The sequence below is a fragment of the Oncorhynchus gorbuscha genome, linkage group LG06 (assembly GCF_021184085.1).
Source record: "Oncorhynchus gorbuscha isolate QuinsamMale2020 ecotype Even-year linkage group LG06, OgorEven_v1.0, whole genome shotgun sequence".
Classification (NCBI taxonomy): Eukaryota; Metazoa; Chordata; class Actinopteri; order Salmoniformes; family Salmonidae; genus Oncorhynchus; species Oncorhynchus gorbuscha.
This window is the reverse complement of record NC_060178.1, coordinates 19,773,688-19,800,725: the sequence shown is the minus strand read 5'-3', so window position 1 is coordinate 19,800,725 and position 27,038 is coordinate 19,773,688. Positions and strand designations below refer to the sequence as shown.

General features: G+C 43.8%; 2 protein-coding genes and 1 pseudogene across 2 annotated transcripts; all 3 read right to left on the bottom strand.

The window, feature by feature from the left end:
- Positions 1-6,086: 6,086 nt before the first annotated feature.
- LOC124037037 (complement factor D-like) lies at positions 6,087-8,430 on the bottom strand. The gene is made up of 5 exons (XM_046351658.1): positions 8,244-8,430; positions 7,807-7,969; positions 7,535-7,667; positions 7,067-7,321; positions 6,087-6,515 (listed from the first exon to the last, which is right to left on the bottom strand). Exons 1-5 carry the CDS (start codon positions 8,296-8,298, stop codon positions 6,360-6,362), a joined length of 762 nt encoding a protein of 253 aa, XP_046207614.1. The 5' UTR covers positions 8,299-8,430; the 3' UTR covers positions 6,087-6,359.
- A 328-nt stretch (positions 8,431-8,758) lies between these two features.
- On the bottom strand, positions 8,759-10,341 carry LOC124037036 (mast cell protease 1A-like). Its single transcript, XM_046351657.1, has 5 exons — positions 10,070-10,341; positions 9,808-9,958; positions 9,550-9,685; positions 9,171-9,434; positions 8,759-9,060 (listed from the first exon to the last, which is right to left on the bottom strand). Exons 1-5 carry the CDS (start codon positions 10,167-10,169, stop codon positions 8,899-8,901), a joined length of 813 nt encoding a protein of 270 aa, XP_046207613.1. The 5' UTR covers positions 10,170-10,341; the 3' UTR covers positions 8,759-8,898.
- An 800-nt stretch (positions 10,342-11,141) lies between these two features.
- On the bottom strand, positions 11,142-27,038 carry LOC124037406 (annotated as a pseudogene).

Below are 27,038 nucleotides of genomic sequence, written 5' to 3'. Positions count from 1 at the left end.
GCTTACTTACGAGCTCCTAACCGACAGAGCAGTTTAAAAAATATGGATAAGAATAAGAGATAAAAGTAACAAGTAATTAAAGAGGAGCAGTAAAGAAAAATAACAATATATACAGGGGGTGCCGGTACAGATACTCATTTGCGGGGCATCGGTTAGTTGAGAGTATGTACTGTAAATGTAGGTAGAGTTAATTAATTAGTGACTATGTATAGATGACAACAGAGAGTGGCAGTGGTGAGTGGAGGGGAGGGGGGGGGGGTGCGAATAGTCTGGATAGATATTTGACTAGATGTTCAGGGGTCTTAGGGCTTGGGGGTAGAAGCCTCTTGGATCTAGACTTGGCTCTGGTATCGCTTGTCGTGTGGTAGCAGAGAGAACAGTCTATGATTAGGGTGGCTGGAGTCTTTGAGGTCTTGGATGGCAGGAAGCTTGGCCCCAGTGATGTACTGGGCCGTTCGCACTACCCTCTGTTGTGCCTTGCGGTTGAAGGCCAAGCAGTGCCCGCTTCACGACTGTCATGGTGTGCTTGGACCATGTCAGTTGGTTGGTGATGTGGATGCCAAGGAATTTGAAGCTCAACCTGCACCACTGCAGCCCCGTCGATGAGAATGGGGGCGTGCTCGGTCCTCTTTTTCCTGTAGTCCACAATCATCTCCTTTGTCTTGATGACGTTGAGGGAGAGGTTGTTGACCTGGCACCACACAGCCAGGTCTCTGACCTCCTCCCTGTAGGCTGGTTCGTTGTTGTCTGTTGTGTAATCTGCAATTTTAATGATGGTGTTGGAGTGGTGCCTGGACGGGTATGCAAATTGGATTGAGTCTAGGGTCTCTGGGATGATGGTGTTGATATGAGCCATGACCAGCCTTTCAAATCACTTCATGGCTACAGACGTGAGTGCTACGGGTGGGTAGTCATTTAGGCAGGTTACCTTAGTGTTCTTGGGCACAGGCACTATGGTGGTCTGCTTGAAACATGTTGGTATTACAGACTCAGACAGGGAGAGGTTGAAAATGTCAGTGAAGACCCTTGCTAGTTGGTCAGCACATGCTCTCAGTACACGTCCTGGTAATCCGGCTGGCCCTGCGGCCTTGTGAATGTTGACCTGTCTAAAGGTCTTACTCACATCGGCTGGTACAGCTGGTGCTCTCATGCACGTTTCAGTGTTATTTGCCTCGAAGCGAGTATAGATGTAGTTTAGCTCGTCCAGTAGGCTCGTGTCACTGGGCAGCTCTTGACTGTGCTTCTGGGTTAGAGTCCCGCTCCTTGAAAGCAGCAGCTCTAGCCTTTAGCTCAGTGCGGACGCTGCCTGTAATCCATGGTTTCTGGTTGGGGTATGTACGTACGGTCACTGTGGGGACGACGTCATCGATGCACTTATTGATGAAGCCAAGCAACTGTTTTGATTATGCAGAGGTTGTTGATTCTGCTCTCCTAAAGGTGAATGTTGGCCCATTCCTCCTGACAGAGCTGTTATATATATATGAGTCAGGTTTCTAGGCCTCCTTGCTCGCACACATGTTTTCAGTTCTGCCCACAAATTTTCCATAGGCTTGAGGTCAGGGCTTTGTGATGGCCACTCCAATACCTTGAGTTTGTTGTCTTTAAGCCATTTTGCCACAAATTTGGGGTCATTGTCGATTTGGAAGACCCATTTACGACCAAGCTTTAACTTCCTGACTGATGTCTTGAGATGTTGCTTCAATATATCTACATACTTGTCAGTTTTCATGATGCCATCTATTTTGTGAAGTGCATCAGTCCCTCCAGCAGCAAAGCACCCCCACAACATGATGCTGCCACCCCCGCGCTTCACGGTTCTTCGGCTTGCAAGCCTTTCCCTTTTTCCTCCAAACATAATGATGTTCATTATGGCCAAACAGTTCTATTTTTGTACGATTTTTTACGAAAAGTACGATCTTTGTCCCCATGTGCAGTTGCAAACCGTAGTCTGGCTTTTTTTATTGGCGGTTTTGGAGCAGTGGCTTCTTCCTTGCTGAACGGCCTTTCAGGTTATGTCCATATAGGACTTGTTCTACTGTGGATGTAGATACTTTTGTACCTGTTTCCTCCAGTATCTTCACAAGGTCCTTTGCTGTTGTTCTGGGATTGATTTGCTCTTTTCGCACCAAAGTACGTTCATCTCTAGGAAACAGAATGTGTCTCCTTCCTGAGTGGTATGACGGCTGCGTGGTCCCATAGTGTTTATACTTGCGTACTATTGTTTGTACAGATGAACGTGGTAACTTCGGGCGTTTGGAAATTGCTCCCAAAGATGAACCAGACTTGTGGAGGTCTACAATTTTTTTCTGAGGTCTTGGCTGATTTATTTTGATTTCCCCATGATGTCAAGCAAAGAGGCTTGAAGGTAGGCCTTGAAATACATCCACAGGTACACCTCCAATTTACTCAAATTATGTTAATTAGCCTATCAGAATCTTCTAAAGCAATGAAGTCATTTTCAGGAATTTTCCAAGCTGTTTAAAGGCACAGTCAACTTAGTGTATGCAAACTTCTGACCCACTGGAATTGAGAAACAGTGAATTATAAGTGAAATAATTTGTCTGTAAACAATTGTTGGAAATGAACTTGTTTCTGTCATGTTTTGTCATATATTGTCTTGTCATTGTGCTTTCCCTTCTGTTCGTTTCCCCCTGCTGGTCTTATTAGGTTCGTTCCCTTTTTCTATCCCTCTCTCTCCCCCTGCCTCTCTCTCTTCTCTCTATCGTTCCGTTCCTGCTCCCAGCTGTTCCTTATTCTCCTAACTCACTCATTTAGTCTTTTCACACCTGTCCCCTATTTTGTCCTCTGATTAGAGTCCCTATTTCTCCCCTTGTTTTCCACTTCTGTCCTTGTCGGATCCTTGTATGATGTTCGCTGTGCTGTGTCCTTGTCTCGCCCTGTCGTGTCTTGTCTCCTTCAGATGCTGCGTGTGAGCAGGTGTCTTAGTCTGCTACGGTCGGTGCCTTCCCGAAGCAACCTGCAGTCAATGGTCGAGTCTCCAGTCTGTCCTCGTTACTACGAGTGGATGTAAGTTTTTTCCTGTTTTGTTTTCGTCTTGAGTTTTCCAGGATTATTACTTTTGCCATTTACTGGAATAAAGACTCTGTTTTCGCTAAGTCGCTTTTGGGTCCTCATTCACCTGCATAACAGTTTCATGCACAAAGTAGATGTCCTAAACAATTTGCCAAAAATGATAGTTTGTTATCAAGAAATTTGTGGAGTGGTTGAAAAACGAGTTTTAATGACTCCAATCTAAGTGTATGTAAACTTCCGACTTCAACTGTATACACGGAGTGTACAAAATATTAGGAACACCTGCTATTTCCATGACATAGAGTGACCAGGTGAATCCATGGGAAAGCTATGATCCCCTGTTAAATCCCCTTTAATCAATGTAGATGAAGGGGAGCAGACAGGTCAAAGATGGATTGTGTAAGTGTGCCATTCATATGGTGAACGGGCAAGACAAAACTTTTAAGTGCCTTTGCACGGGGTATGGTTGTAGATGCCAGGCACACAGGTTTGAGTCTATCATTAACTGCAACGCTGCTGGGTTTTTCATGCTCAACAGTTTCCTATGTGTATCAAGAATGGTCCACCATCCAAAGGACATCCAGCGGACTTGACACAACTGTGGAAATGAGCCAGCATCCCTGTGGAACGTTTTTGACACTTTGTAGTCTATGCCCCGACAAATGTTGGTTGTTTCGGTCGAGGGAAGTAGGGATGCTGAGGTGCTGCAGCACCCCCTGATAAACCACAATTGGGAAGAAAATTTTATATATATATATATGTTTTAGGAGTGGTAGCATCCACTGAATAATACATGATCAACTTTCCACTGAGCACAAACATCAGTTCTACTTCTAATTTTGATTTTCATTTGGTTGAGTTGTCAACTAATGTGAATTCAATGTTAAACCAAGCAAAGTGTGTGAGTGAGCTCAGAAACATTTAGAAATAAATGTTTTGGAGTTATGTCTTGGTAAAGGCCCATACCCACTGGCGAATTAAGCATAAGGCAGAAGAGGCAATTGCTCCAGGCCTCACATCACCAAAGGGCCTCTCTAGTTGGGAATAAATTATTATTGTTCATTTTTTTATCATGTTTAAATAATTTATCCCCGAAATGCTCCACTCGAGGCATAAAAAAAAATCAAATAAAAAGACCCATCAAAATCTGTCTGTTTAAGCTAGAGGCATGTTTTTTGCATGGCCTGCGTCTCAATCCATCACATCTGCCCATCAAGTTCTACCTTCCGCATCTGTGGTGGATGGTGGCAGAGCTACAGCAGTGTTTGTCAGAACAGAATACAACCCTGAAAATCTGTCTTCTCACGCAAACATCTGTAGCATCGAACAGTTTGGCTACACACTAATATGACCCATCTTTGGAAAGAACCCCACAAGTGGGAAAGACACCTCTGAAGGTAACCCGGAAACTGGCCAAAATTTTAAAAAATGAAAGCAAATAGGGCATTTCCACAAAAGGTATAAGGGTATATATATATATATATATATATATATATATATATATATATTACACTTCAATGCATGACATAAGTATTTGATACATCAGAAAAGCAGAACTTAATATTTGGTACAGAAACCTCTGTTTGCAATTACAGAGATCATACGTTTCCTGTAGTTCTTGACCAGGTTTGCACACACTGCAGCAGGGATTTTGACCCACTCCTCCATACAGACCTTCTCCAGATCCTCCAGATCAGGTTTCGGGGCTGTCGCTGGGCAATACGGACTTTCAGCTCCCTCAAAAAAAATTCTATTGGGTTCAGGTCTGGAGACTGGCTAGGTCACACCAGGACCTTGAGATGCTACTTACGGAGCTGTATATTGTATACTGTATATTCTGAGCTTTCTTATCTCTCAGATAAAGGACAGACACTTCAATATATACTTCAAAACATACTACATATTACATTTTTGACTATCAGTTTTTCCATGTTATTCAATGCGTTTCTATGGGCTAATAGCAGTTTTTCCATGTATGTTTCATCAAATAAATATATATATATATTTTTTTATCAGGGGTCCTAAAATTCATTTACATGAAGGCTAATGAACTGTTGCCCCTTAGTGGGTGGAGGATGTAGAACCTGTTAGAATTATAGTATGCTCAGATTCTCTATCCGTATTGAATAGTTTATCATCTGGTAAATCTAATAGGAGTGACCTACTATCGGAGGTATTAGAGCTTTGAAACAAGATATAATTCATATTAATGTTCCACTGGGTAGAGGTGAGGCCAAATGTAAGATCAGAGACATTTTGATAGATGAGTGGCAGAATAGATGGTACTCTGAGCATAAGGGCTGGCATTTATATGCCCTCCAAAGAAAGGCCGGTTGACCAAGATTCCAAGATTCACCCATCTTCCCCCATTATCCCCTGTGTATTTATACCTGTGTTCTCTGTTTGTCTGTTGCCAGTTCATCTTGTTTGTCAAGTCAACCAGTGGTTTTTGTCTCAGCTCATGCTTTTACCAAGCTCTCTTTTTCTTGCCCTCCTGGTTTGACCCTTGCCTGTCCTGACTCTGAGCCCGTCTGCCTGACCACTCTGCCTGACCCTGCCTGCCGTCCGGTACCGTTGCCCCACCTTTGGTTTACTGACCCCTGCCTGCCTTGACCTGTCTATTGCCTGCCCCTGTTGAATCATTAAACTATTGTTAATTTGATGTGGTCTGGGTCATACCTTCATACCAGATAGTATCTTTACCTTTACTCTAGGGTACAATTGGGTACTTTTTCCAACCACTGCTCCTCAGGTACACTATCGTAGGAATTTGATGGAACCTGCTGGAGCCAACAATGCATCCAACCTTCAGTAACATTGGTCAGCTTATATATAGAGTCTACTGCCTGACCATCCATACCAGGTGAGTGACCAAGACCCTAAAGGATGTAGAGAGTCTGCATATGCTAATGCTAATGTTTATGTTTAAAAAAAACTTTAAATCAGTAGTTGCTTTTAGTCTTTGAACATCAAGTCAAGAAATGATGGCCGAGTATTTTTGCTAAATAATTTAGGGAACTCATGTCCTCCAGATTGAGACACAGGAGCCAAAATTAGTTAACCAATTTTAATAAGAACAGCAACAAGGGAACTATTGATCATTAAACACCTTGTGCAAACCTGGTCTAAATGAGATCAGTTATATTGTGAGATTGTGAAAACACACACTGACAGCTTACATGCCCAAAACCTTAAAGGCACAATCCACCAAATATTGGGGTTGGTGACACTTTGCTTCTTGCGAGTCCAATATCTTGAAAACTTGATTGCTTGATAAAACATTTTATGACTGTATCAACAGTGGACTAATGAAAACAATTTTCCCTTTAAGGGTTTCTAGCTAACACTGTCTGAATCCATCGGCGGTAAGAAGCCACTCGTGTGTACACATCAGGGGTACTGGGGTTGGCACACCTCTGCCCTGAGAAAGAGACAATGCCCGCTGACATCCCGTTACACACCAATGGACCTCCTGAATCACCCTGCAAAGAACAAAGGAGGAGTAGCATAGTTACAGCCTTGACTAGGATCAACTTTTATTCTAGTTACCTTAAGAGTCTAAGCGGTTTTAAGATGGTCATACCAAGGATAATATGGTATTATTTTAGAACCCCATTAAGGAGTCAACCATTTGTGTTCTCTGTCACCTGGAGCTGCATGGTAAATAGTCCAGGAACAAAGGACAATGCCAAAGGATTAGACTTTATGTCTTTTTTTACCAATATAAAAACAATTGCCGCTAAACTACTTCCATATATTTGTTCATATTGTTTTTAAACTGGTACCAGGCTACATTCAGACAAGTCCGGTGACATGGTGGATTGCAGCCCATGCAAAAAACTGATATCTCTAGCTTAAACTGATGAATTTTGATGGGGATTTGTGTATTATGCTAATTTGATTTCTGCAGGAGCATGGACATCGGCTCTAGGGAGTTATAGCCAAGTTGTAGCCAATAACAGCCTGTCTCGACCAGGAAAAACGAATTGCAGTTATAGCAATAGAGTTATAGCCTAAAACAGTGCAGTCTTACCGAGCAGAAGCCTTGGAAAGCTCTGGGGCCTGTTGCGCACACCATGCGTCTGGAGATTTTGACGGCTGCCCACCTGCGGGCACATTCTCTGGGAGGGACAATGGTGGCGTTGACCTCCTGCAACTTGTCTGGTAGGGTGCCATTATCGCCTATATCCCCCCAGCCGGCCGTGGTGCACATGCTTCCCTCAGCCATAGAGCCATTCATCAGAGGGATCAACTGTACTGCTGTGTTGAGGGTGGCCCTCCCTCTCAACTAAGAATGATCACAGAGATAACACACTAGATAGATGATCTGTACGTCTTCATATATGTGTGATGTAAATATATTTAGGATATAATCATTTTTCTTATCAGTTTTGCATGATTCTATAAGCTATTTGATGTATTTTCATGGACATTAAACCTACAATGAGAAGTTAGGATACAATAATCTCCATGGTGATACAATGTCCTTGATGTCACTCACCTTGAGAAGCATGAGGTCATTCTCCAGGTTGTCCCCATACCTCGGATGTGGAATGGATCGAACCACATCCAATACTTGTTGTGAATTTTCATCCTCTGACAAGTCATGAGCCCCAAGAACCACCCTGTATCGCCTGAAAATCAGTACATGAAAGAATTTAGGAGGCAATATTTATTTGCGCAATTGCCTTAAAGGACTAGTGCAATAATTTTAAGGGAAATTAGTTTGAGAGAATCTGAGATAATATGTTCATGTTTGATAGAGATTCTCACCCGTCACAGTGTGCAGCGGTGAGGACAAAATCCTCTCTGACCAGAACTCCTCCACAGATGTGTTGACCACGAGACTGAAGGGAAGCCATGTAGGGACGAGAGTTGCGAGCAGCCTCTCTGCCACCAACAATACTCACTTTCGGCACCTTGCGCCCATCAGTGCCTTTGAACAGAAAGTAGAGAAGAATATTTCAATAGCTTTTGTCTATAACTCTGCAATGCTACCATATCCGCATAGCTTGCAACAAATGATGGTACTGTATGTCAGTTTGTTCATTACTGCCAAATAGAATATGAGCCGCTGTATGCAAAAGCATTAAAATTGGTCAAATATACTTTTCACAACTAGTGTTATATTTTTTAATGTTAGTCTGCATGGTGCAGTCTGTTTAGTGCTATTGGTAGTTAGTGTGTTATAGAAATGAAACATAGCTTACCATTCAAGGCGATGAGCAGAATAACTACGTGAAGAACCACTGAGCAGATTGCCATAGTGCAAATGAGCAAATAGCATGATGCACCTCGTGGGTATAAATATGTAGGGTGGGCGGGAGGGTGCTACTTTTTCCAGATGTGGTTATAGACAGTACTGAGTCTTTGTTCATCCCCCCAGTGTTTGCCAATGTGTTGCTGTGGCTTCATGGTTTCAAATGTTGCTTGGTGAAGTCTATGATGAAAGCTGATTGTGATATTATGAAATGATGACTCTGCTGGTTGGTCTGATTGCATAGAGAACACTTGTGCAATGAGATGCTACCACTAACCGTTGTTGAAAATGTTAGAAATGTGTGGTGTTTGTGGTTCTGTGCATTACAGTTTGCCATGATGGGCTCAGTTTGTTGGTTTAAAAAATAAATACAAAAAATGGTCTGGACTTCAAAATTGTTTAAGTATAACATACAGTGCATGCCTTCTGATGTGTATGCAAATCATATCACTAGAGCATTTTCACCATGATTAAGAACACATTTATTTCCATTACAGTACATGGTAATGCATTAGACAGATTAACAGCAAGCTAAAGAATCAGTAATATCCTCAGGTATAAGGAATAGCTAAAGGCATAATTTTGCAGCAAACAAAGTATCCATTCTAACACGACTGCTTGTTGATGACCTTCTTTATCCAGGGTAAGTACTTGGAAATCTGAGTGTAAACATTGGGCACGTTGGGATAGGCACAGTTTCCCCTCATGTTGAAGGAGACGATTCCCACTGCCTCTCCATTGCACACCAAAGGACCACCAGAATCCCCCTGTGGGAAAGAGAATAATCACCTTATATGCCAAACATTGCTCACTGGTTCTTGCTTTGGATCTTCATGTATGATGTGTGTGTATTGAATGTAAATTCAGCTAAACAAACCTGACATGTGCCTTTGTCGGTCATGTATCCACCTGCACAGATGACATTGGGAGGAAGATGAACTTTCACGTGATCCCACTGCTTCTGCCAGACCTTCAGATCAATGGCTTCCACGTCCACCACTTGAAGGTCGTCAACGATTGCGCCTATTTTTGTGAGGCCCCATCCAGCAGCAAGGCACTTTGTGTTGGGTTTGAGGACTTTATCCTTGGTTGGAAGCCTCACTTTGTTCACGGATTTGCTTAATTTAGCTGCCCTAGACAGCTTGAAACAAACATTTATTATCTGTTTAGCAGTTATGAAAGTATATGACCTTCTAGCACTTTTAGGATACTCTGTCATATCATATGAAGACACATATATTTAACTAAAGCCCTACCTTTAGAAGCATGATGTCACTACCATCCGTTACATTTTTATATGAGTTGGGTTTGCATTTGCGTTCCACATTGTATCTGACAGCTTTCCCGAGGCCCTTCTTGATGTTGTGGGTACCAAGAACAACACTCAAGTTGCTAGACAAGACGTAGAACAATGTGTTTATCAGTCTGAGTAGTAAGGACACTGATATGCTATATGTAATGATATGCTACTATTTGGAATTTACAGTTGTAATTGAGTTAGGCTACTACTGTACCTTTTGTTGCAGTGTGCAGCTGTTAGCACAAAGTATGGAGTGATCAGGAATCCTCCACAGATGTGCTTCTCATCGTTCTGCACAGAGGCCATGTACTGCAGGGAATTCCTCTTGGCTTTTTTCCCATTGATGATTTGACCCCCAAATGCAACTGAGAGGGTAAAAATAGTACAAACAGCCACAATGAACTAAACCGTAAGGTAATAGGCAAATGTTAGAATCTCATTGATGTGTGTCCATTGAGTTCAGCAGAGAGACTTACCCGAATGTCCCAGATAGGTGAGGAGAACAGTGAGTAGAAGTTTGTTCATGGTGTGCATGTTTGGAGGGCTTGTCAAACGATCCAGGACGACCTGATTCATATGGCCCCGTTATATACACTAGACAGCGTTTTTTTTTTCTGAGGACAACTGTGTGGCTTCACTTCTATGATGACTATATATGATAATTCTATCAATCCATGTATGGTTTCTTCCGGTAAAGTCAAGGTAGGTGGTCTCTGCATTTACTGGAACTCTGGCAGCCCTTCTACACATTAATGTAGGTGGTGAGTTATCATAGACAGATAATAGCCTGCAGTAGTGCATACCACATAGGCCAACTCATCTCCCCTCTCTCATGCAAGAGCCTTGTCTTCTCTAGTTCGATGCTTTCCGGTGTTAGCATGCTAACCAATAACCACCAGTGGTTTACAAAGGAGGACAACACTCTCGATGCCTTGAAAGACACTGGGACCTTGGCAATCCCACCAGGGTAAAGACAGGGACCATTCTTTTTCGCAATGAAAACATGTAAAACTATGAAAGTTGTGCTGTCAACCTTATTGACTCATCTTGATCTTTGGTGGTATTCTTCTGTGAAATGTTCTGCATCCCCTCTGAGTGACAGACAGGCAAGCAGGCGGAGAGGCAGACTGGAAGACAGACAGACAGATCATGTCCTCTGGTCTGAGACCTGAAACTGTGGTGTGGTTTCAAAGCATTGTGTCGCCTTCATGAAACCAGAGTTACTTTGTTGTCTTGACCACAAGTTTCCACGTGTGGTGGAGTTTGATGAAGACAGCTGAAGATGTAAGAGGAGCTATCTTTCTAAAGGTGTATACTTGTTGGCTTAAAGAGCTAAGTCATCATTATAATTGCACATACCCTTGGTCTGAAGTGAAAGATGGAAAAGACACACTCACATGCATGCATAGACACTCTCTCCTACAAGCACATTCATATTCTTCTCACACACTCACGCTAACACACAGCACTGAGTTTATTTAAGGACTGATGGTATTTTCTGTTTGATAAATTACATTTTATTAATTACAAATGTCTCCATTTGGTTCCTTAATACTTTATGATACACTTGATCCAGGAGAGGTACTTGGCAACTTTTGTGTAGACGTTGGGCTCCTTGGGATTGTTACAGTTTCCTTTTTCATTGAAGGACACAACTCTCACTGCTGTCCCCTTACACACCAGAGGACCGTCTGAATCTCCCTGTAATACTTGGTTAAAAACAGTTACTCTGCAAATCAAGTCATTTCTCTATAATGAATGCATTATCAGACTATACCTTAACTACATTCTATGACCATACCTGACAAACACCTTTATAACCAGCCACAGTATCACCAGCACATATCATAGATGGGGTTATGGTAGCAGTGTTCCCCCATGATCTCTGGCAGGAGGCTCTGTCTACGACGGTGACATTCACCTCCAGAAGATGTGGGTTTGCAGTTCCGACTGTTTTAGTGGCACCCTACCCAGCTACAGTACAGTAGGATTTGGCCTTGATGTGCTTGTCTTCTTAGGGAGAGGGATCTGTTGCACAGCTTTGCTTTTCGGCGTAGTTTTGACGAGCTATATTTGGAGCATATGACTGTAGTTAGATACAGTCAATTCTCAAGTAAGCTATATGATATTATGCAAAGCAGTATTATGCACATTTTCAAAAGGTTTTCAAATATGATTACTGCACTGGATTTGAACATACTCAATATGTTTGCTTATTTTTTTCTCTATTTCATCTCAGGTCTGTTGGCATATATTACCTGGGCAATGGTGTGCTAAGCTAAGAGACATTCTGACATGTGTGCATTCTTCCACTGTCACGTACCTGCAACAGCATGATGTCGTTCTGAAATGTCTTAGAGTTGTAACCAGGATGTATGTGGTAATATTTCACATCAATCTTGCGAGCGGAGCTTTCCTGCCTTGAAATGTCATGAGCACCAACCACAACCATCAGATTCACACCTCTGTGAAGAGAAAACAACAGTCTACTTGCTGAGCATTGTCTCTGCAGAGGAACTCTGGAGCTTCTTCAGAGTGACCATCGGGTTCTAGGTCACGTCCCTGAACAAGGCCCTTCTCCCCCGATTGCTCAGTTTGACCAGGTGGCAAGCTCTTGGTGGTTCTGATGGATTGAATCACTATGGGGGCCCAAGTTCCTCACACGATACGTGGTTGTATGATTGAGTAGGTAAAATTCCAAAGAAATTGGCCATCTTGCTGCCCCAGAAGTCAGGGGTTCAGTTCCTGCTTCTGCCTGTCCCACTTTCACTCCTTCTGTGTCTCCTGCTATTTCTAATCTGTCTAAAACAAAGCACTGAAAAATAAAGGTAGTCTTCCACAGAATAGTATTCTCCCTCGGCCCTATTCAGACTTTAAAAAAAAGAAAAGGACCACTTGCCCCTTGAAGTTTAAACACAGCAAAACTCCAAGCCAAAGAAAAGAGGAACAAACAAAAGTAATGGACAAATGGAAGAACTCGAACGGGACAACGACAATGAATTCTACAGATATTAAATACCGTCATGGGTGTATCGAGCAAAAATGGAAAGTGCTGATGTAGAACCTGCAGAACACACAGTTGACCACAAACAGGACACACCTGTGGACAACCCAATGCCTCTGTCAGAAGAGACTCAGAACAAAGTGGAACAGACAAGGGACTTACAGTGCATTCGGAAGTATTCAGACTTTTTTCACATTTTGTTACGTAAGTCTTATTCTAAAATGGATGAAATAGTTTGTTTCGCCTCATCAACCTACACACTATCCAATAATGACAAAGCAAAACAATATATATGTTTTTTTTTTGCAAATGTATTAAATATAAAAGGCTAGCATATTTACATAAGTATTCAGACCCTTTATTCTGTACTTTGTTGAAGCACTTTTGGCAACAGCCTAGAGTCTTCTTGGGTAAAAAACTACAAACCTGGCACACTTGTATTTGGGGAGTTTCTCCCATTCTCCTCTGCAGATCCTCTCAAGCTCTCAGGTTTGATCCTCGCTGCACAACTATTTTCAGGTCTCTGCAGAGATGCTCGATCGGGTTCAAGTCCAGGCTCTGGCTGGGCCACTCAAGGACATTCAGAGACTTGTCCCAAAGCTACTCCTGTGTTGTCTTGGCTGTGTGCTTAAGGTCATTATCTTGTTGGAAGGTGAACCTTTGACCCAGTCTGAGGTCCTGAGTGCGGGGGGCTGCCTTAATTGACATCCACATCTTTGGCACCCAGGAACAGTGGGTTAATTGCCTTGCTCAAGGACAGAATGACAGATTTTTACCTTGTCAGCTCTGGGATTCGATCCAGCAATCTTCTTTTACTGGCTCAACAGTCTAACTGCTAGGCTGATTGAGGACACTGTGTTCTTGGGGATTTTTTTTGCTCAATGTCTTTATTTGAATAACTTTTAATTGCTAAATATTTCCTATAAATGGCAGCAAAAGACCACAAAATATAGGCTTTAGCAGCAATTTGAATTACATAAAAAAATAGCATGCAACCAAAGACTATGTGTCATATGATTTTCTAAAATGGTTACTAATTACTTTACATAGTATATACTGTACACACTATCATTCAAAAATGTGGGGTCACTTAGAAATGTCCTTGTTTTTTAAAGAATAATAACATAATAATAATAATAATATATGCCATTTAGCAGACGCTTTTATCCAAAGTGACTTACAGTCATGTGTGCATACATTCTACGTATGGGTGGTCCCGGGGATCGAACCCACTACCCTGGCATTACAAGCGCCATGCTCTACCAACTGAGCTACAGAAGGACCACATCAAATTGATCAGAAATACAGTGTAGACATTGTTAATGTTGTAAATGACTTTTGTTGCTGGAAATGACTGATTTTTTAAATGGAATATCTACATAGGCGTACAGAGGCCCATTATCAGCAACCATCTCTCCTGTGTTCCAATTGTACGTTGTGTTAGCTAATCCAAGTTTATCATTTTAAAAGGCTAATTGATCATTAGAAAACCCTTTTGCAATTATGATAGCACAGCTGAAAATGTTTGTGATGATTAAAGAAGCAATAAAACTGGCCTTCTTTAGACTAGTTTTGTATATGGAGAATCAGCACTTGTGGGTTCAATTACAGGCTTAAAATGGCTGGAAACAAAGACCTTTCTTCTGAAACTTGTCAGTCTATTCGTGTTCTGAGAAATGAAGGCTATTCCATGCGAGAAATTGCCAAGAAACTGAAGATCTCGAACAACGCTGTGTACTACTCCCTTCACAGAACAGCGCAAACTGGCTCGAAACAGAATAGAAAGAGGAGTGGGAGGTCTTTGCAACTCTGCCTAGAAGACCAGCATCCTGGAGTCGCCTCTTCACTGTTGACATTGAGACTGGTGTTTTGCGGGTACTATTTAAATAAGTTGTCACTTGAGGACTTGTGGGGCGTCTGTTTCTTAAACTATACATTTTAATGTACTCAACTAGTCTAAAGAAGACCAGTTTTCATCTGTGCTAACATATTTGCAAAATGGTTGTCTAATGATCAATTAGGCTTTTAAAATGATAAACTTGGATTAGCTAACACAACGTGTGATTGGAACACAGGAGTGATAGTTGCCAGTTTCCAGCTACAATAGTCATTTACAACATTAACAATGTCTACACTGTATTTCCGATCAATTTGATGTCATTTTAATGGATAAAAAAATATGATTTTCTTTTAAAAAACAAGGACATTTCTAAGTGACCACAAACTTTTGAACTAGTGTATATCTATCTCGTATTAGGCCTGTGTTGCTTTTGGGAGAGCAAAACAATAAATAACTATAGCCCTTTTATACATGTATTATATAATAATTTAAACTTCTGATATGACAGTGCGATTATACACCCTCGGAATAGAAACGACAAGAGTGCAGTTTCCACAGCCTGTCAATAAATTACATCATGCACCCCACGCGGTTAACAAATTTCCCTCCGCTTGTGCGATTTGACAATGCATGTACTCGGAAAATACGTTTCTCGACCAGAGGTGACTCAATTTAAGTTCAGGATGATTGATAATCGTTATTGAAATAGTAATCAAGTATAATTTCAAAACATGAGCATGAAAATAGGTCATAATAAACATGAATCATCATTATAGTAATTCACAATAATCTTTTCAAATGATGTTCAGTCTTTTCTCTTGCGTTAGCAGTGTGGAAGGGGACAGAAAGAAGCGCGCGAAGCAGTTTTACTGTGAAGGCGAAGGGAAGGAGGAAAACGAAGCCTCTGAAATTTAATTCGTGGTCTTATCCTGCCATCTATTGGAATTATTTAGCAATTGCAATACATTTTTTTCGAAGCAATGTGTTGATCTGACAGTTTCCATACCGAAGGTCACTGAATAGAGTGTATTTCCTTACTGAAGTAGTAATTACTCAGAATTTCAAATGATAAAATATATATTTTATAAGTTACAACCATAAAATAGCCACTTACAGCATAAGAATAAACAACTGTTGATTCACCTTTAACATAAACAGAGACACTGGACACAGACACTGACACAGACACTGATGTATATATTTAAATCTGGTAGATTTGAAGAGCCTTTGCTTTGCTGAGAAGTTTGTTCTCAGAAGTGTGTTGCCTGCCATGCCATGCTATCAGAGAATTAGACCTGTGAATAATGAAACGTTTTTTTGCTAGTTCAAAACACAAAATGCAGAACACAAAGGCAAATGCTAGCAGATTTTTATTTTATTTTTAATTTCACCTTTATTTAACCAGGTAGAACAAGTTCTCATTTACAACTACGACCTGGCCAAGATAAAGCAAAGCAGTGCGACACAAACAACAACACAGAGTTACACATGGAATAAACAAACGTACAGTCAATAACACAATAGAAAACGTACAGTGTGTGCAAATGAGGGAAGATGAAGGAGAAAGGCAAAAAATAGGCCCTAGTAGTGAAGTAATTACAATATAGCAATTAAACACTGGAGTGATAGATGTGCAGAAGATTAATGTGCAAGTAGAGATACTGGGGTGCAAAGGAGCAAAAAAATAAATAACAATATGGGGATGAGGTAGCTGGATGGGCTATTTACAGATGGGCTGTGTACAGGTGCAATGATCTGTGAGCTGCTCTGACAGCTGGTGCTTAAAGTTAGAGAGGAAGATATGAGTCTCCAGCTTCAGTGATTTTTGCAATTCGTTCCAGTCATTGTCAGCAGAGAACTGGAAGGGAAGACGGCCAAAGGGGGAATTGGCTTTAAGGGTGACCAGTGAAATATACCTGCTGGAGCGCGTGCTACTGGTGGCTGCTATGGTGACCAGTGAGCAGAAATAAGGCGGGGCTTTACCTAGCAAAGACTTGTAGATGACCTGGAGCCAGTGGATTTGGCAACGAATATGAAGCGAGGACCAGCCAACGAGAGCATACAGGTCGCAGTGGTGGGTGGTATATGGGGCTTTGGTGACAAAACAGATAGCACTGTGATAGTCTGCATCCAATTTGCTGAGTAGAGTGTTAGAGGTTATTTTGTAAATGACATTGCCAAAGTCAAGGATCGGTATGCTAGTCAGTTTTACGAGGGTATGTTTGGCAGCATGAGTGAATGGGACTATGTTGCAAAATAGGAAGCCGATTTGAGATTTAACTTTGGATTGGAGATGCTTAATGTGAGTCTGGAAGGAGAGTTTACACTCTAGCCAGACACCTAGGTATTTGTAGTTGTCCACATATTCTAAGTCAGATCTGTCCAGAGTAGTGATGCTGGACGGGCGGGTAGTGGTGGATCAGATAATCACCAACAGCAAGAGCGACATCATTAATATATAGAGAGAAAATAGTCGGCCTGAGAATTGAACCCTGTGGCACCCCCATCGAGACTGTCAGAGGTCCGGACAACAGGCCCTCCAATTTGACACACTGAACTCTGTCTGAGAAGTAGTTGGTGAACCAGACGAGGCAGTCATTTGAGAAACCAAGGCCGTTGAGTCTGCCGATAAGAATGTGGTGATTGACAGAGTCGAATGCCTTGGCCAGGTCGATGAATACCTTGAGTGTGACCTTGAGCGTGGCTGAGGTGCACCCATGACCAGCTCGGAAACCAGATTCTATAGCGGAGAAGGTACTGTGGGATTCGAAATGGTCTGTGACCTGTTTGTTAACTTGGCTATTGAGGACCTTAGAAAGGCATGGTAGGATAGATATAGGTCTGTAACAGTTTAGGTCTAGAGTGTCTCCCCCTTTGAAGAGGGGGATGACTGCGGCAGCTTTCCAATCTTTGGGGATCTCAGACGATACAAAAGAGAGGTTGAACAGGCTAGAATAGGGGTTGCAACAAATGCGGCAGATCATTTTAGAAAGAGAGGGTCCAGATTGTCTAGATTGTCTAGCTTCCAGATTTTGCCACTCTTTCAGAACATCAGCTATCTAGATTTGGGTGAAGGAGAAATGGGGAGGCTTGGGCAAATTGCTGTGGGGGGTGCTGGGTTGTTGACCGGGGTAGGGGTAGCCAGGTGGAAAGCATGGCCAGTCGTAGAAAAATTCTTATTGGAATTCTCAGTTGTCGTGGATTTATCGCTGGTGACAGTGTTTCCTAGCCTCGGTGCAGTGGGCAGCTGGGAGGAGGTGTTCTTGTTCCCCATGGACTTTACAGTGTCCCAGAACTTTTTGGAGCTTGTGGTACAGGATGCAAATTTTGGTTTGAAAAAACTAGCCTTTGCTTTCCTACCTGCCTGTGCATATTTGTTCCTAACTTCCCTGAAAAGATGCATATCGCGGGGGCTATTTGATGCTAATGCAGTACGCCACAGGATGTTTTTGTGCTTTTCAAGGGCAGTCAGATCTGGAGTGAACCAAGGGCTATATCTGTACTTGGTTCTACATTTTTTGAGTGGGACATGCTTATTTAAGATGGTGAAGATAGCACTTTTAAAGAATAACCAGGCATCCTCTACTGACGGAATGAGGTCAATATCTGTCACGTTCTGACCTTTATTTCCTGTGTTTTGTATTTAGTTAGTATGGTCAGGGCGTGAGTTGGGTGGGCAGTCTATGTTTGTTTTTCTATGTTTTGGGTATTTCTATGTTTCAGCCTAGTATGGTTCTCAATCAGAGGCAGGTGTCATTAGTTGTCTCTGATTGAGAATCATACTTAGGTAGCCTGGGTTTCACTGTGTGTTTGTGGGTGATTGTTTCTGTCTCTGTGATTGCACCAGATAGGACTGTTTTGAGTTTTCACATTTATTGTTTTTTGTAATCAGTTGTTCATGTGTACCTTAACGTATTAAAAAGAACCATGGACACTTACCACGCCGCGTATTGGTCCTCTGATCCGTTTCGCCTCTCCTCTTCGGAAGAAGAGGAGGAAATTCATTACAGAATCACCCACCCACCAAGGACCGAGCGGTGTGGTAAAAAACAGCAGCGACGACAGCAGCAGCAACAACAGCGGCCAGCATCACAGGAGGAATGGACATGGGGGGATGTATTGGACGGCAAGGGTTGCTACACCTGGGAGGAGTCCTGGCGGGAAAGGATCGCCTTCCATGGGAACAGGTGGAGGCAGCTAGGAGAGCAGAGGCAGCCGGAGAGAGGAGCCGGCGACGTGAGGAGGCAGCACGGCAGTGCGACAGGTACGAGAGGCAGCCCCAAAAAATTTTTGTGGGGGGGCAGACGAGGTGTGGTACTAAGCCAGGTAGCAGACCTGAGCTCACGCCTCGTGCTTATTATAAGCAGCGCATTACTGGTCAGGCACCGTGTTATGCGGTTAAGCGCACGGTGTCGCCAGTGCGTGTCCATAGCCCGGTGCGCTATAGGGCAGCCCCCAGAAAGTGCCATGCGAGTGTGGGTATTGAGCCAGGGCGTATGGTGCCTGCTCAGCGGGTCTGGTCGCCGGTACGCAGTTTTGGTCCAGGTTATCCTGCGCCGGCTCTGCGTGCTGTGTCTCCGGGGCGCTGGGAGGGTGCAGTGCGTCCTCTGCCTGCGCTCCGCTCGTGCCGGGCTACTGTGGGAGTGGAGCCTAAGGGAGAGGTGCGTGTAGTAAGCACTAGATCTCCCGTGCTTACCCACAGCCCGGTTCAACCTGTGCCTGCACTCTGGAGGGTCCGGGCTAGAGTAGTTGTCCAGCCTGGGGAAGTGGTGCCAAGGTTGCGCACCAGAGCTCCAGTGCTCCCCCACAGCCCGGTCTTTCAGGCTCCTCCTAACACCAAGCCTCCTGAAGGTCTCCCCAGCCTGGTGGTTCCTGTGGCAGCCCCACGCACCAGGCTGTCTCTCTGTCTCCTCCCTGCAGGTGCTCCCGCCTGTCCGGCGCCGCTGCGGAGGTGTCCCGCCTGTCCGGCGCCACTGCCGGAGCGTCCCGCCTGTCCGGCGCCACTGCCGGAGCGTCCCGCCTGTCCGGCGCCGCTGCCGGAGCCTCCCGCCTGTCCGGCGCCGCTGCCGGAGCCTCCCGCCTGTCCGGCGCCGCTGCCGGAGCCTCCCGCCTGTCCGGCGCTGCTGCCGGAGCCCCTCAGCCCAGGGGCGCCAGAGCCCCTGCCCCTCTGTCCCGAGCTGCCCCTCTGTCCAGTGGGGTCATGAGAGGGGTTGCCATGGTGAGAAAGCCACGGAGGCGGACTAAGACAATGGTGAAGTGGGGTCCGCGTCCCGCCCCAGAACCGCCACCGCGGACAGACGCCCACCCAGACCCTCCCCTATAGGTCAAGGTTTTGCGGCCGGAGTCCGCACCTTTGGGGGGGGGGGGGTACTGTCACGTTCTGACCTTTATTTCCTTTGTTTTGTATTTAGTTAGTATGGTCAGGGCGTGAGTTGGGTGGGCAGTCTATGATTGTTTTTCTATGTTTTGGGTATTTCTATGTTTCAGCCTAGTATGGTTCTCAATCAGAGGCAGGTGTCATTAGTTGTCTCTGATTGAGAATCATACTTAGGTAGCCTGGGTTTCACTGTGTGTTTGTGGGTGATTGTTTCTGTCTCTGTGATTGCACCAGATAGGACTGTTTTGAGTTTTCACATTTATTGTTTTTTGTAATCAGTTGTTCATGTGTACCTTAACGTATTAAAAAGAACCATGGACACTTACCACGCCGCGTATTGGTCCTCTGATCCGTTTCGCCTCTCCTCTTCGGAAGAAGAAATTCATTACAATATCCTTCCAGGATACCCAGGTCGATTAGAAAGGCCTGCTCGCTGAAGTGTTTCCTTGAAACTGTCTTGATATGTTTGTCAAAAGAGAAATCAGGGTGCAGAGTAACGCCAATGTCCTTCACAGTTTTACTTGAGACATATGGTGTCCAGGGCACAGCTGTGGGCTGAAGGGGGTCTATAACAAGCGGCAACGGTGAGAGACTTGTTTCTGGAAAGGTGGATTTTTAGAAGTATAAGCTCGAATTGTTTGGCCACAGACCTGGATAGTATGACAGAACTCTGCAGGCTATCTCTGCAGTACATTGAAACTCTGCCCCCTTTGGCAGTTCTATCTTGTCAGTAAATGTTATAAATAGGGATGGAAATTTCAGGATTTTTGGTGTCGTTCGTAAGCCAGTATTCAGACACGGCAAGAACATCCAGGTTGGCAGAGTGTGCTAAAGCTGTGAATAAAACCAATTTAAGGGGAGGCTTCTAATGCTAACATGCATGAAACCAAGGCTTTTATGGTTACAGAAGTCAACAAATGAGAGAGCCTGGGGAATGGGAGTGGAGCTAGGCGCTGCAGGGCCTGGATTAACCTCTACAACACCAGAGGAACAGAGGAGGAGTAGTATAAAGGTACGGCTAAAGGCTTTAAGTCTATTGTGTTATTGACTGTACGTCTAGTGCGTTCGGAACAGAGAGTAAAGAAGCAGATTTCTGGGCGCAGAATAGATTCAAGGCATAATGTACAGACGAGTATGGTAGGATGTGAATGCAGTGGAGGTAAACCTAGGCATTGAGTGACGATGAGAGAGGTTTTGTCTCCAGAGACACCATTTAAACCAGGTGAGGTCACCGCATGTGTGGGAGGTGGAACACAAGGGCTAGCTAAGGCATATTGAGGAGGGCTGGAGGCTCTACAATGAAACAAGACAATAATCACTAACCAAAGCAGCAATGAACAAGTCATATTGAGATTAGGGAGAGGCATGCGTAGCCAAGTGATCATAGGGACCAGTGAGTAGCTAGGCGAGCTGGAGACATGCCGATTCAGACAGCTAACAGGCCGGGGCTAGCAGAAGGGCTTTAGGGAGACATCGTGATGAAAGAGTTTGTTGTAGCCCCCTCGGATGGTTATGTCGGCAGACCAGTCGTGATGGATCGGCAGGGCTCCATGTAGGCAGTAAAAGGGTCCAGGCCAATTGGCAAAATAAGTATTGTAGCCCAAGGAGTGGCTGATGGACCTCTTCAGCTAGCCGGGAGATGGGCCTAGCACAAGGCTAGTTCCAGGCTAACTGGTGCTTGCTTCAGGACAGAGATGTTAGTCAAGAGTAGCCACTCAGATAGCAGCTAGCTAGCTGCAATGATCCAGGTGAAAAGGTTCAGAGCTTGTGGAGATTTGGTGGAGAAAAAGCAGTCCGGTATGCTCTGGTTTTAATCGCACTGTGCAGACTGGCAGGAGTTGACCGGGCTAAGGTTAGCTGATGACTGCTAGCAGTGGCCAACTGACTACTAGCTAGTAGCTAGTTAGCTGCCTATCTTCTGTTGGGGATTCCGGATCTAAAGTATAGAAAATAGCAGATCCATTTCACATTGGGTGAGGTGGGTTTGCGCTTAGTGGGACTATCATTTGTTTTTCAACAGGACAATGACCCGAAACACACCTCCAGGCTGTGTAAGGGCTATTTGACCAAGGAGAGTGATGGAATGCTGCATCAGATGACCTGGACTCCACAATTATTCGACCTCAACCAAATTGGATCATTGCTGCCCTGACTTGCTTCCATTCAGCCACAAGAGCATTAGTGAGGTCGGGCACTGATGTTGGGTGATTAGACCTAGCTCGCAGTCGGTGTTCCAATTCATCACAAACGTGTTCGATGGGGATGAGGTCAGGGCTCACTATTTTATGTACTTGTCAGCAACGAGTGTGGCTGAAATAGCCAAATCCAGTCATTTGAAGGGGTGTCAACATACTTTTGGCCATGTAGTGTATATACACATACACTGAGTGTACAAAACATTAAATCAAATCAAATGTTATTTGTCACATACACATGGTTAGCAGATGTTAATGCGAGTGTAGCAGGGACAACTTCCATGACATAGACTGACCAGGTGAATCCAGGTGAAAGCTATGATCCCTTATTGATGTCACCTGTTAAATCCACTTCAATCAGTGTAGATGAAGGGGAGAAGACAGGTTAAAGAAGGGTTTTTATGCCTTGATCAGAGGGTGAATGGGCAAGACAAAATATTTGTGCCTTTGAATGGGGTATGGTAGTAGGTGTCAGGCGGACCAATTTGAGTGTGTCAAGAACGACAAAGCTGCTGGGGTTTTCACCCTCAACAGTTTCCCGTGTGTATCAAGATTGGTCCACTACCCAAAGGACACCCAGCCAATTGGAGTCAACATGGGCCAGCATCCCTGTGGAATGCTTTCGATGCCTTGTAGAGTCCATGCCCTGAAGAATTGAAGCTGTTCTGAGGGCAGAAAGTGTTCCTAATGTTTTGTCCACACAGTGTATATATTTATATAATATACCTGTATGTTATTATGATTATTATTATTCATTTCAGAATTATCTATGCTTTATAACCGTACCTGACAAAAGCCTTTATCATCAGCAGTACCACCGGCACATATCATAGAAGTGGGTATGGCTCGTCTCCAAGTTCTCTGGCAGTCACCCCTGTCTACAATGTGTTGTGTCGGGCAGGGTAGAATATCCCTGCAAATGGTTTATTCAGTATTTGTATGCTACACAATTCCCTTCTGGGAAGATAATCGTATAAAATCATATATATCACACCTGATTTGAATAGGTGTTTATAACATGTTTCTATTTACCCCTTACACACACTTCATTACTTCCCTCTCATTTACCCCCAACAGCATGATGTCATTCTTGTGTGTTTCGGGATCGTAATCATTGATGTAATAACTTTTCACACCAATCCTGAGAGCCGAATGTTCCCACTTTTAATGTTATGAACACCAATCACAACCGTCAGCTATACACCACTACAAGGACAAAGAAACAATTACTGAATGGCAATAGTTCACTGAAAATATAGATTGTGAATTTCCACTAACTTGGAGGATATCACTGTAGCTATTGTACTTCCTTTCCTCTATAAGCTTTGACTTACTTATCACACCCCAATGAAGAGGAAACAACATACTACTCACTGAGCTTCTAAGCACACAGAACATTCTACAGCGAGGGAGTCCAATCTGGCTGATGGGGTGGTTTGAGTAAAAATATTTACAGAAAATACAATAATATGAATCATATATTTTTTTTTAATGGAGGGGGGAGGGAACTCATTTATACTTTAAAATGACTGAAACCAAATTTAAACTGTAGAAATGACAACCGTTTCTTGATGGTATCCACATTCCAGGTTGCTAATAATCATCTAAATTAAAGCTAGACAGTCAGGCAGCATCGGAAACTATGTTTTGCAATCTTTTGCACATTGCTGCAGCAAGCAGCAAGCAAATATAACACATTTTCAGTGCGACAAGAAAGCCCCCACACATATGTTCCCTCTTTTCCGTTTCCTTGTTCCTCTCCTGCACAGAGACCATTAGAGTTGCTTTTGGTCTTTTCTCCATTCACAATGCCAGAGTCCTGGTGGGCTGGTAGAGACATAGGGATATCCCCAATGAAACCCAAATTAACAACAGTGGGCTTTAAATGGCTAAAATTCAAAGACTAGAATTTGTGATCATCATGTGAATTTCTATGTTATTGCTTTTCAACCAAATCAGTGTCACTTTGCAGTTTTCTGCTGTCCATGGTTAGAAGGTCAAATGTCATCCTCTTTTAACCGCCAGAGTGAGTGGAAGTGTGAGTGGACATGTGATAGTTTGAAGTGGTAGGTAAAGTTTGGTTTTACCTGTGAGCCCTTGAGGGGGCAGAAGAGTGACCAGCAGGACCAAGACAGATGTGGCAGCCATATTGTCTTCTTCTCAGACTGTCCTCAAAAGTCCTGAGCATCTTTATAAACCCCTCCCAGCCCATCTACCCACACAGGATTTGAGCTATGAATGTGTGAACCTTGCATATCATTCATTCACCCACCACATTCACACCTAATATAGGTCACCACATTGTGGTTATTCACATTTGACTAGAATAGCAGGACACTGACAAGCAGACATGGTGGTCTTACACTGGTAAATCCACACTCTGTTTCTCCCAATCTGTGAGAAATAGGCTTAAAGGGGCAATCTGCAGTTGCTACATCAATTGTTAGACTCATAAATGAATGATCTGCACCAATTGATACTTCAATAATATGGCTTATAATTGACTAATGGGCTCAGGTCAACTGTCAAACCCAATCAGAACCCAAAATATAAGATTGTTTCCCCCCCCAATGTTTTTGAACAAACCAACACTGTATAGCCTCAAAACTTGGTTAAAACTATAATTTTTATATCATGGATGCCCAGTCCTTGAATCCATAGCTCTGTCTATACATTGAGTGGTTACATTTCTCCAGCCCCATCCCTCAGCTTTTTACCAAAACAGGGGAAGCTCTTTGTCATCGTTTCAACTGTTGATTTCTGCTTTAAGAGATTAATCCTTTCATTCCAATCCTAGTGATATGCACAGATCTCAAGTTAGGATTCAGATCTTATAGAATGAAACCTTTAAGAGTAAATCAAGTACTGCGGTATACCCAGTGGAGGGGGCAAGAGAGTCAGAACTATACAAGCTGCCACAGAAATCATCCGATCATCCTTTCAAAGTTCTTGAAGTTTTTTTAATTGACTGACCTACGTGTCTTAAAGAGATTATGGATTGTTGTTTCTCTTTTCTTATTTGACCTGTTCTTACCAAATAGGACTATCTTCTGTGTACCACCCCAACCTTGTCACAACACAACTGATTGGCTCAAACGCATTAAGAAGAAACTAAATTCCACAATTAACTTTTAAAATGGCACACCTGTTAATTGAAATGCATTCCAGGTGACTACCTCATGAAGCTGGTAGAGAAAATGCCAAGAGTGTGCAAAGCTGTCATCAAGTTGGCTACTTTGAAGAATCTCAAATATAAAATACATTTTTTATTTGTTTAACACTTTTTTGCTTATTACATGATTCCATGTGTTATTTCATAGTTGTGATGTCTTCACTATTATTCTACAATGTAGAAAATAGTCAAAAATAAAGAAAAACCCTTGAATGAGTAGGTGTGTCCTAACGTTTGACTGGTACTGTATAAAGTGGGTAAAACAGAACGTAAACATTATTAAAGTGACCAATGTTCAATGACTCTATGTACATAGGGCAGCAGTCTCTAAGGTGCAGGGTAAAGTACCGGGTGGTAGCCGACTAAAACAGTGACTAAGGTTTAGGGCAGGGCACTGGGTGGAGGCCACTAGTGGTGACTGTTTAACAGTCTGATGGCCTGGAGATAGAAGCTGTTTATCAGTCTCTCCGTTCCAGCTTTGATGCACCTGTACTGTCTCCACCTTCTAGATCAGGGGTGGGCAACTCCAGTCCTCGAGGGCATGATTGGTGTCACACTTTTTCTCCATCTCTAGACAACACAGCTGATTAATCAAATTGCATTCTAACTTGAAGATCATTATTATGTGATTATTGGAGTCAGGTGTGTTAGATGTGGCTGGGGCAAAACTGTGACACCAATCAGGCCCTCGAGGACTGGAATTGCCCAACCCTATTCTAGATGTTAGCAGGTTGAACAGGCCATGGCTCGGGTGGCTGAGGTCTTTGATGATCTTCTTGGCCTTCTTGTGACACCGGGTGCTGTAGATGTCCTGGAGGGCAAGCAGTGTGCTCCTGGAGAGTCCCGTGGTTGCGGAGGGTGCAATTGACCATACCAGGTGGTGATACAGCCTGACAGGATGCTCTCAATGGTGCATCTGTAGAAGTTAGTGAGGTTCTTAGGGGTCAAGCCCTCTCCCTGTCAATGTGGGTGGGCCGTGCTGTCTCTGCTGTCTCTTCTAGTCCACGATCAGCTCCTTTGTTTTGTTGACGTTGATGGAGAGGTTGTTTTACTGTCACCACTCCGCCAGGGCTCTCACCTCCTCACTGTAGGCTGTCTCATAATTGTTGGTAATCAGACCTACCACTGTTGTGTCATCAGCAAACTTGATGATTGAATTGGAGACGTGCATGGCCATGCAGTCATGGGTGAACAGGGAGTACAGGAGGGAGCTGAGCACGTACCCCTGTAGGCCCCCCCCCTGTTGAGGATCAGCGTGGCGGAGGTGTTGCTGCCTACATTCCCCACTTGGGGTCAGCCCGTCAGGAAGTCCAGGACCCAGTTGCACAGGGAGGGGTTCAGTCCCAGGGCTCTGAACTTAGTGATGAGCTTGGTGGGCACTATGGAGTGCTGAGGCTGAGCTGTAGTCAATGAACAGCATTCTTACATAGGTATTTATCTCATCCAGGTGGGATAAGTCAGTGTGCAGTGCAACGGTGATTGCGTCATCCGTGGATCTGTTGGAACAGTATCAAATTGTACTGGGTCTAGGGTGTCGAGTAAGGTGGAGGTGATACATCCTTAACTAGCCTTTCAAAGCACTTCATGATGACAGAAGTGCAAGCTACGGGGCGATAGCCATTTAGTTAAGTTACCTGGGGAGGCAATCAATAAGGTAAGAGTTCAGGTGAGACCCATGAAGCGCTGATGCGCGTAACAATGGTGACAGGTGTGCGTAATAATGGGTCACCTGGTGCCCTTGAGCGCCTTAGAGGGGGAGCGGAAACAGGCGTGAGAGTACCCCCCCCCCCCCCCCCCCCCGGGCGAGCCTGACGGGCCGGCCGAGGCGCGGGTGCTGGACGAGCCGGGCTGAGGCAT

Bases quoted from the DNA above. Each gene is read 5' to 3' on its own strand.
- LOC124037037 (XM_046351658.1), bottom strand. From the start codon at position 8,298: ATGGCAATCTGCTCAGTGGTTCTTCACGTAGTTATTCTGCTCATCGCC. The intron at 7,668-7,806 runs GTGAGAATCTCT...ACTGATTTTCAG, and splicing joins ACCGCTGCACACTGTGACGG to GCGATACAGGGTGGTTCTTG. The intron at 7,322-7,534 runs GTGAGTGACATC...GATCATTCTTAG, and splicing joins ATGACCTCATGCTTCTCAAG to TTGAGAGGGAGGGCCACCCT.
- LOC124037036 (XM_046351657.1), bottom strand. From the start codon at position 10,169: ATGAATCAGGTCGTCCTGGATCGTTTGACAAGCCCTCCAAACATGCAC. The intron at 9,959-10,069 runs GTAAGTCTCTCT...TTACCCTCTCAG, and splicing joins CACCTATCTGGGACATTCGG to TTGCATTTGGGGGTCAAATC. The intron at 9,435-9,549 runs GTAGGGCTTTAG...GTTTGTTTCAAG, and splicing joins GTGACATCATGCTTCTAAAG to CTGTCTAGGGCAGCTAAATT.